The sequence below is a fragment of the Rhea pennata genome, chromosome 8 (assembly GCF_028389875.1).
Source record: "Rhea pennata isolate bPtePen1 chromosome 8, bPtePen1.pri, whole genome shotgun sequence".
Lineage (NCBI taxonomy): Eukaryota > Metazoa > Chordata > Aves > Rheiformes > Rheidae > Rhea > Rhea pennata.
The window spans coordinates 31,882,663-31,893,215 of record NC_084670.1 but is presented as its reverse complement, the minus strand read 5'-3'; the positions used below and the strand labels follow the sequence as shown (position 1 = coordinate 31,893,215).

The 10,553-nt window shown below is 46.2% G+C and overlaps 1 protein-coding gene across 2 annotated transcripts in view; it reads right to left on the bottom strand.

Annotated features, from left to right (window-relative positions):
• Positions 1-418: 418 nt before the first annotated feature.
• The window catches only part of TNR (tenascin R), a 29,204-nt gene continuing 19,069 nt past the window's right edge, over positions 419-10,553 (bottom strand). For both annotated transcript variants that reach the window (XM_062581115.1, XM_062581116.1), the window contains exons 16-21: positions 9,278-9,410; positions 6,501-6,652; positions 4,621-4,717; positions 3,482-3,643; positions 1,073-1,236; positions 419-538 (exon numbers count right to left, since the gene is read on the bottom strand). In XM_062581115.1, coding sequence (XP_062437099.1) covers positions 419-538; positions 1,073-1,236; positions 3,482-3,643; positions 4,621-4,717; positions 6,501-6,652; positions 9,278-9,410 — 828 coding nt within the window. The remainder of the gene's footprint in view (positions 539-1,072; positions 1,237-3,481; positions 3,644-4,620; positions 4,718-6,500; positions 6,653-9,277; positions 9,411-10,553) is intronic.

Here is a 10,553-nt window from a genome sequence, read left to right as displayed (position 1 = left end):
GCAAGGCCTATGCCCATCAGAGTCGCTGGTGAACAGGGTCTGCCTTAAGAACAGGGGAGGGATTTCACAGCAGAGATGGTGGTCGTAGGGCAAGTGAAATACTTCTGACGGGTTGCTGGGGATTTCTAGATCTTTTAAAAAAATATCAAAAATCTGTCTCTCTTTCTTTTCCTGTTAAGGGCAAGAGTTTTGGGGCAGGGAGACTGGAAATTTGGTATCTCTCTGGGACTGATGCAAAGCAATGAGGTCTTTCCTTCCCCACAGCCTTTACTAGTGCCGTGGTTCCCTCCAGGACTTGTGAGGGGCAGGTTGCTATCTCAGAGGAGTAGTATTTCTTTTAACCCTTTTCATATTATAAAATACAAACAAATGACAGAAAAGGTCAGGTGGTGGGAAGTGGGAGAGGGGTCCTGCTGGCTCAGAGCTGTAGGGACCGTCGCTTCCTCCCAGAGATGTTACGGTGGTTGTAGGGTCGCATCTTCATTTCCACAAAGGGTATGGAGAACTCGTGGCCTTTCCAATGGTACCAGTTAATCCCCTGGCAGAAGGGAGAGAAAAAGGTACAGAGTGAATAAAAAACCTAACACGAAACAAGAGTGGGAGAGGAAGAAAACAAATTTGAACTCTGTGGAGGTGCCAGAAGGAAGAATATGATTTGTTAGGCTGAGAGCAAGAAATTCTTATGCTAATCTTGCTTATTTGGTCATTTCCATCTTTCAAAGGCTTTTGATCAAATTAGATACTTTTTTTTTTTTTTTTTAATGTGATTTAGCAAGCTGCCATGGTAAATGACCAGGACAGCCAATGCGAGGTGCAAAATATCAGCCTAAATGGCTCAAAGGTGGCTCCTTCAGTTAGGTGGGATAACTCTTGAAGTGCTCCTGACTCCTGAGCACTGACCACAGCTGCAGCCCCAGCCAATGTTTGCTCTCTTGCTGAGGAGGCATCACTTTTGCCTTAAAAAAAAAAAGAATCACTGAATAGAATCTGGCAGGCAACAAGAAAATGGGGGAAGGGACTAAGAACGCAGGGTGGCGATCACACCGTTACAAGAAATGCTGTATGATCTTACCTGACTGTGCCGGGACTCTCCGTACTTGCCATTGAGGTTGGTCCGGTGGCAGTTCTTGTACCACCAGGCCCCTTTGTATGACATGGCACAGTTGGTCACAGCGACGTCGTTGTCCCTGTCCTTGGTGGAGAAGGGGCGGCCTTGGTGGTAGGTGAGGGAATCCCCTGTGGAAAGAGGTGCTTTAAAGGGTGACTGACAGATAAGGTTGCTCTTGGGTTGTGCACCTTGGTGCTCAAGCAGTCTGGCTTTTTCACTAGGAAATTATGACACGTTAATGTTCAGTCTGGCAGCCTGCTGGTCACCAGTTCAAACAGCTGTGGACCATGTGGGATTAATGTTAACTGGAATTGCTAGCAATTGGTTCATCTGAGATCCTCTGCTGTTAGTTTGGGATCAATACAGACTCAACTAAATCCTATTTAGGTCTATTTAGGTTTGATAGATATAGTGGCAATCTGCAATCTGGCTCCAAATCTAAATTTCAGGGCTGCAGAAGGGAATTAAATCCTAGATTTGGGCATTCTGGATTTCTGGAAAGTTGGATCTGGATCTAAAAACTATGTGACTTTAGGACTTCTCCATCCTCCTCCCCTCCCATTAGCCAAAGGAAAATATTCTCTGAAAGGTGAACAAGCATTCATCTCTTGAGCCAAGATGTTTGGCCCTCTTTTTTTTAATCCTTTGGATAAGGGGAAGAACTTTCTGGAGGGCATGTGATATCTTATTCCACCACAGATGCCTAACCTGCTTTCCTTATGAAGGAACAAGAAGCCTGCCTTTGGATGAAAGAAGAGCCAACATGAAAGATTGTTGCTCCCTGTAAATATTGACTGCCTCCAACTCACACCCTCAGAACTATAAAATAGAAAGAAAGAAAAAAACAGTGGATCTGTGCTCCTTCAGGGATGGGAGGCAGGAGGGGAACTGCTACAAAGCTCAGGGCTGCTTCTCTTCCTGGACTGTGTGTTGAACTCATTTTAAGCACATGTGATCCGTACACTTTGGACCCTAGACCTGATTTTCTTAAAGCTTAGCCTAAGGCTAGCTTTAAGACTTAAGACTTTTCTTAATATTGGCCTTTTAGAGTTAAAACTAAATTCTTTTTTCTTGCTGCCATGATTCCTAACTGTATTACAGAACCACAGAGCTGCTGACCTCCTGGACCAGCTGTGCCCAGGACCGCATTCAGGGAGTTTACTGTAGGAGACCAGCACAGCCATCAGTAGTGTGTCTTTCTCTTGGTTTGTCAGGGAGCTGAGAGTTGGCACGCTAGTGGATAGGCACCTGGAAATGGCATTCATTCCCTTGAATTTAAAATAATAAATATGTGATGGTCATTACTACAGTCAGGTGATGTGCTTAGACGAGACATTCTGAATATGCTCCTTGGGGTCCCCAAGAAGATATGAAGTGGACCTATAGTAACTGCGTACAGTCCTGACTGTGAACAGATGCTGAGAGACTCTCAAAAACCTCTCAGCAATGAGCAACTTGGCAAGTCCTTTCTTCCCTTAAGGTGCAGCAGAAGTTCCTTGATCTGACTGTTGGAATAAGAGGTGGGAAGAGGCAGGTGTTGTGTCTGAAGCACTGTCCCTGGCGTTCTGGCAACAGATTGAGTCCTGAGCCTACTTGGCAATAGGCTCGTGTCCTGAGATGTAAGACCAGAGTGAGTGCTGTGTTGCGTGCAATGCAGTTCCTTATCTTTACTTCCCCTGTGGCAAGTAGCAGGTATCGTACGGGAAAATTCCTGCATCTGAGATACAATGTGGGCTTCCTCGCCAAGGGCATAGAAGTGAAGTTTTGTCTGCACCATTAGAGATTTCCATCCTAGCTAGAGTAGTTGCAGTTACACCCATTCTCCTCCTCCTTGTCTGTGCCCTCCCTCTGCCATCCTGCGGCCCAGGGTGCTTCAGTGTGAGGCTGTCTCCCCAGGAAGCTTTCCGATAGGCAAAGCGCAGCATTGCTGCGTTAACCAAGCAAGCAGGTTTAACAGCGTCCTTGCAAAACTGACTAGTGTTTTGGCCCTATATGATGAAACTATGCAGAGCATTGCAGATTTTCCATTGCTGTGGGAGGGTAATAAATTCACCCTCCAGCACGGCGTGGCACTAACAGAGTGAGCTGTAGTGACTGTTGTGTGAGATGACACCTCTGACTATTGACCTGATTATCTGAACAGCAAGGGCTACTATATTAAATGTCTAATCCCCAATGGAAAATTCCCTATGTCTTTAACGGGATTTATCCATCTAGTTTACATGGTGAACTATGGGAAGCTATGGCTTATTGCCTTGCTGCTCCAGAAGAGAAGAAACAGCTTTGAGTTGGGATTTCCTTTACAGTTTCAGACCGCCTGGTCCCGGGAGCTTCCTACAACACATTAGGTGCTGGCTAGCACTGAGTTTGTACCAGAGGTCCCGTTGTAGTCTCCTATTCGGAGCTTGTACAGGCTCCTGGAGTCACCGATGGAGAACTTGTCGTAGTAGGCATATGCTGCTTCCTGGCCGTCTCTCATGTCTATTCGCAACTCGTAGCGCCCCTGGGAGGTGATCTTGTGGATGTTGTCCAAGCCTGGCAGGACAAGCAGCGAGACATCTGGTGAGACCCAGTGCCTGGATATGCTCTGCTAGCAAGCTGAAAAAGCTCTAGGCAAATACAATAGCTCTGGGCGACGAAAATGAGGAGAGAAACCACAGAGCAACAGTGCTTCTGGTTAGGTTTTTCTCTTTCCTGGCACTGGCTGGGTCTGAACTCTCTCTCTCCCCTTTTTAGCATCACTGAGTCTGGGGGCAATCAGCTGTGGAGTCCTGCTGCTTCTCCTGTTACAAAGCTGCCTTTGGCTGTGGATGATAAACTCTCTTAAAAGCCAGAGCATGTTTAGTCTATAGAGCAGGCCTTGGTCATGCTCATTTTTTATGGGAGAGTGCTCCATTTCAGAGCTCTGCTGAATCTCCCACTTACCCTTTTCCTATTTCCTTTGGGCAACTGTTTTGCTCACTGAAGCCTGAGGAGGCCTGTGAGTCATAGATGCCACCGACACAAACTCTAGTTATTCAAGGAAAATACCAGGTTCTGGCCCACAAGGTCCCCCAGTGTTCACCCTTCTCAGTTTGAGCCTCTCTCTGGAGGGATCTATGGACTGATTCAGGACGTTCCTGAGGCAAACAGAAACGGCCCGAGGAACTGGATAAAACAGTCCAGTTCTGGGATTTTACCGACATGAGGTTTAACCAGTGTCAGAATGAAAGGCTAGTACATTAACTTTACAAACTAGGGACCTGCTGGCCTTTTAACTCACTTTTATGTTGTGTATCCATGTATGACTGCTCTAATCCTAGGGGCAGGGAATGAACAACTGAAGAAAAATGGTTTTGAAGGAGAGGGAGAGCAAAGAGGTCTTGTAAAAAGCAAGGAGCTGACAGCTGAGCTACCAACTGAACGAGGCAGGGAAAGGAATTAGGCAGGCAGAGGCAAGCTGTACGAGTCGCTGCTTGCCGTGATCTTGGCTTGGACAGTGCCAATGAAAGACAAAATGGTGAAGGTGTTACCTAGCCAAAATTCATCTTCCAGGTTTCCAAAGCCGACCCGGTAATCTGCCCACTTCCGAAAGAAATCTGTCAGCCCGTTCTGCCGCCTCTGGAATACCTGCAGGGGGTAGAAAATGCAATGGTGATTGCCTAGCTAGGCCTTGGGCTACAAAAAAATAAGAGAATACTTTGCTCTCCCGTAGTGCCTTTCAGGGGAGAAAACTGCAATGCCCCTTTGGTTAATCGCGGCCATGTGAGGCTAGGGATAGTCAATATGCAGACGGATAAACTGAAAAGATGTTAAATGATGTCCGCAGCAAATCAGTGTTAAAATAGGAGTAGAGACAAAAAATCACCCTTCAAACTTTTTGCTCGCCCCCAGACACAGTGATTCTAGTTTTCTAGAATGTGATTCTGGATTTAGCTGGCTCCTTCCACAAGTCCTCTGGTGTGACAATTGAGGGGATAGTTTGGAGCAGAGTGAGATGGAGGTAAATTTGTGGGCTAAAAAAGATCTGTGCTAGAAATCAGCTTCTGAAGGATCCCCTCCCTTTTTCTTTTCCTTTTGCCTGCACATCTACTGAACTTTGCGTAATATATGTAACTGAGTGTTTGTGACACAAATAAAATCAAAGTGCCAGAGCACTCTTTACTTAAGTTGCCAGTCCATCTAAGTCAAGTTGAGCTGTGATTTTGCAATTCAACAGCAAAATGGGCATTTACCTCTAAAATGCTCCTTTGCAGATCCAATCCAGTTGATGCCTGACACCTTCCTATTGCAGGCAGTAAATATGAATCATTCACTTTGAAGGCTATTAGCCATTAATTTCATTTATAGAACAATAAATCAATTTCAGCTTCACTCGCAGATTTTGCTCCCCAAAAGCACGTCAAACATGTCAAATAAATCAAAGGCATTTCTCCAAGTGTAACTACTAGTGCTGGCGCGTGGGCTGTTCCCTATGGCATGGGAAATGAAGTGTGCAGCTCTAAGCTTGTTCTGATCCCGCCCGGTGCGGTGCTTTGCTCTGCCTGGCAGCTTTGCCGGATGGGGCAGCCTGCTGCCCTCGTTCGCCGTGGGCACACTCGGTGCCTTTGCTGGAGTCACGGCCAGGCGTCTCGCCGCTGGGTTGTCCTCGTATCTCTCCAGTTAAGCAGGATGGGGCTTGCTCCATCCTTGGTGGGGACAAGGATTAGGAAAACCATGTTGCTACAGGGGGGGAGTGTTGGTCATTAAGGAACCATCTCTGGTCCTGCTGCACTAGTGCCTCTGAGATAAAGCTGGGACCGCTGTGCTGCTTGATGTAGTGAGCCATGGACTGGGCCATGTTTTCTGTTGCTTTTCACGTGGAGAGCAGCGCAGTAGTGTGGCGGGCAGCTGTGACCGCAATGCTGGGGAGCAGACAGGAGCGAGGGCTGAGCGAGGGCAGATGGGAAGTGCTCTGCAGACCAGTTTGAGTGAGCACGATGCCACCCTGCCTCTCTAGGGACAACTTGTGCCCCCAGAAAAGATGTTGCTCGAATGACCAGGAGAGAGACTGAGGATTGAGAGGGTAGCCAACATGCAAGGAAAAGGCAGGTTTGGTAACTGCTCCTTCCTTTTGTGCTCCTGCTTCTAAGCCAGCCACAGCCTGAAGCAAAGTTGAAAGGGTGAAGTGATGCCTGGTATCCCAGATGTTCCACCCTCCCTAGTTGCTGTTACTCCTTCTTGCCTTGAAATCATTGCAGCCTGCAGGTGGATGGTTGCTGCATGATCCTGCCGCTCCCGCCATCCCCTGAGAGCGATGGTATTGCCTTTGTGAAGGAAGGGGCCTTGGCATGACTGCTAAATCCCAGCAAGGAGGGAAGAAAGGTGCAGGGGCAAGGCCCCGTTTGGGTTACAGATCCGTGCAGCTACTTACGATCCACCCTCCTCCGTTGGTGGTCATGTCGCAGTACACCTGCACCCTCTGGCCGAGGTCACCGTTGATGGAGATGGTGTAGACTCCACTCAGTGTGTCACCGTTCATCAGGTGCTGGGCGCAGTCCTGAGGATTAGCAAAGACACGACCGCCTGCGAAATTAAAGAAGCAAAGCTTAGGCAGGGGGACCCCTTTTCAATGAGCCACAGAGGCCAGCCTCAGCCCCAGCTAGTTACAGTCCAGGAAGGGTCTAACTTGACTTCTGAATCCTGAGCTATTCTGAGAGGCAGTGGTAACTTTAAATCTTGGTCAAAGGCATCAGAGAATTTAATGAAGTAAATGTGTTTCAGATATTAATTAATCTCTCATGTGTCCCTTATCAGAAAGGTGTGTGATAACATTGCTGTGAATGATGAGAAATGTCACTTCTTGGAAAATCTGTTGGCATAGCCTCTAAGCCCTGGGGTTTAAGCTGTCATCAGCATATTTGGACAGCCGTGAAGTACCAGAACCTGTTCTCCTCTCGGTATCACTAATTCTACATAAGTACGTGACTTCACTGACTCCAGAGGAATTTTCCTGATCCATGTCCTTGTAAATGATAGTAGACTTACACCAGGCTGACTGTCATTTGCAGATTGAGCAGGAATTAGGCCCCTGTGGCACTGAACGTAAGAGATTTGTTAGATACAGGTAGCCTGGGCTTCATGGCCATGTTCTAGTTGTCTTCTAATAAAGACACATTTTTATTTGGTGGTCTGAACTGCAGCTGGTCTTAATCACAAGATCTCAGCACATTTCAGCAGTACTGAGAGTCTGGCTCTGGCTTCATTTTCTTTCTCATTTAGCACAAAAGGGAGATTTGTGTCTTTTGTCTCTGCTGCCGCATCTGGATGGTGGGTAAATGAGTGCCGTTTTGAGCAACGTCTGATAACGATCTAAAGGGAGGCTGCAATTGCACCTTCAGAGGGTGAGAAGGGCAAGCTGTGGACATGCATCACAAATGCGAGGCACCCGGCAGCGTGGCGGGGCAAGAGTTTAGCCCGTGCGTTATTTTCCATTTGGGTATATTCCCCACCACTCTTCAAACCCTTGTGACGGGGAGACTCAGTGGTTGTCACTTTGTCCAAAGACTGAAGAGCCCTCCTTTTTTTTTTCCCTGTCTCCATGGTCTGCAATGCAAGGTCTAGTGAGACAGTGTTTGCATTTTCTAGTGTTAAACAAGGAAAACTGCTTCAAAGACAGCCACTTCAGACTCCCCAGAGCTCTGCAGAGATTGCTTGTTTCTTAATTTATATTCATATCTTTAAAAGCCAAGCAGACCTTGAAAGACATTTTCAACTGCTATAAATTATAAATACTGTATCTATTTCTTCCTTTTGTCCCATCTGTATACAGTTCCCCAAGAATCTTATGCAAACATGAAACAAAGAGGCAGAACTATTGATATGTCAGGAAGAATGAAAGAACTGCAGGACGTGTACTGTGAACATAAGGAAGCAAAGCATTTTAAATTAAGCTTGGCTTTTTTTTCCTCCTCAAACACTACTCCTTGTTCTGCAAAGTGCCCAAATATGCTATCAGTGTTAATTTAATCTGAGACCCTGTTTCCTAGCTAAGGGATTCTGGCTGCGGATTGCTTTGCCTTAGTGGTCGTTCCTGGAAGCTTCTGTTTCATAGATCTATGGGGTAGATGGGGAGAAACTGGTTTCCAGCTGATGTCCATCTTCACCTTTGAAGCAAATTAAACTCGTGTTCAGATGACGCGTCAGCTGGCGATAGCATCTTGAACACCGTCAAGGTCCAAAATTTTTGTTTAATGGAAACGGTGCTCTCATTGCCTGCCATCAGTGGGTTTTTGCTGTTTTATACTAGCTGAGAATCCAACCCTGTGCAATTTCATCTCTGACCTCAGAGCAACCTCAAAGATTACACGCATTTTTCCATCATCTGTCTGAATTGTACTAGCCTTATGTGCCCACATAAGAGGTGAGAACAACAGGAAAGCCTGTTCTATAGAAATATAAGAAAAGTGTCTTTTCCTTTTTGTTGACATAAATAGTGTCTATTATCTCTTAAAAGCAGGTGAAAAGACCTTTGCATGTAACCAGAATGGAAAAGTGTGTTCACAGCAGTTCTGAATCGAGCTCTGAGCACAGAGGGGAGGAATTTCAGCACACAGGAATGGACATCATCTTCAGGCTTCTTAGCGCTTTTGAAGTCCAGGAGAAATGTAATTGGATTTGGCCCTGAACAAAATGCACTCTATCTAAGTGCCTGGTCTTGCAAGACTTTTCAGAGAGGGTAGGGACTATATGCTTTCCACGCTCTCTAATGTGAATGGTTGCAAAGAATGGGGCAATAATGACATTTTCATGCAATCTTCAGTCTTGCTAGTTAAGTGCTCTGTCTGTAAGAGTTACAGTGGCTGTAGATACCAACCACTCGATTCATAAAGGAAACCACCTCTATGCCTTAGCAGGTCAGGACTTCTCTACAGTTGGCAGAGGGGAGAATATTGCTATAAGATAGTCATAAAATCAGTGGCACCACAGTCATGCAGCCGTAATGATTCCGCTTTGATGTGATTCTGCTGAAGTGGATGGAAATGCATTTGCTTCATAGTTGTGAGAGCTCAAACCTTGTCTACAAAGTGGGGAGGCCAGCTGAGTTGCTCCCCACTCAGTGCAAGAGCACTTCTGTTGGTAACAGTGGTTCGTGCTGCCAGCAGCATAGCTGGGCCTGCCTGGCTGAGAAGAGGTGGTATGAGTGCTCACCTGTGGTGAAGGTGGTGGAGGTGAAGCCACTCCGCATGGCGTTTTGGGCAGCCTGCAGGCGCACGGTGTACTCTGTTGTCTCCGAAAGCCCCTCCAGGCGGATCCAGGTGTCTTCGGCATCCACAATCAGCTCCTGTACATGGGTCCCAGAAAGAGGTAGATATCAAGAGCAACAGAAGAGAAAAGCATTGGGGAGCCTAAGGGGCAAACGAGGAGGAAAGGGAGCCAAAAACTAGATAGATCTCATCACCTTCATTTTACCAGTGGTTCAGTGAGGGTGAGGGACTGGGATCATGTTCTTTAAACATCAGCCAGAGAAAAGGCTGATGTGACGAGGCAAGGGAATATGGAGAGCTGCGTCGTATAATAGTAGTCCTGGGCCTTCACAGAATGTGATACGATGTTGAAGGCCCAAATTACTTAAGACGGACTTCAGATCAGTGCAGAAAGCCAGCACGAAGTCCATGAACATACTTAGCCTTTGGGATGGTTTGGATAAGATAAAGACAGTTGGTTAGGACACAAGGCTGAATTCTCTTTCCTAAAGATATAAATACTTGCAGTCAGTGTGCTTTATTTACTGACTCAAAATCTAAATGCCCTCAGTACAGGGCATGACAGATTGCCCAAGCACTGTAAGGAGCAGAGCTGGCCAAACCTGGTTATTGGCTGGTTTCGGCTCTGTTAATTTCTGTCACGTTAATTTTTCTGGTCTTCAGCCAATGCCACACAGCATTATATTGAACCCTTTCTGCAAAGTTGTTATTCTTTGGCCACTGTGAGTAAGTCATGCTGGCAATGGGAAAGAGACAATTTGCAGTGACGTATTTCTGATAGTTTGGAGTAGTACTTCCAGACAGACAAGTATGGGCACACTCATTAAATAATCAAATATATTGTATTGCAAGATTAATTAGCTGTCTCTATCTATCTTCCTATTTGCAAGAAGGCCAAATAGCATCTCTAGCTGCCCTGTTTGCTGGGTAATTTTCTCCTGCCTCTGCTTGCTTGTGTTTTCATAGGATCTGAATTTCCCATGTTCCTGTAGACTTTCCAGGTATACCCTCTTCGTCCGGACTTGCAGGTGTGCATAAAAATTTGCCCTAGGCATTCTCTTCATGCTTTTTCGATTATTTATCTGAAGTAAATATTGTTTTGGAGAAAGCACTGTCTGCTCTTCTGGTCTCCCTGGCTTAAGAAGCATTGCTCTTTTGCTTTTTTGAATTTTTCCTACTTGCTTCTCCCATGGTCGTGTTTTTCCTTGACTTGATGAGCC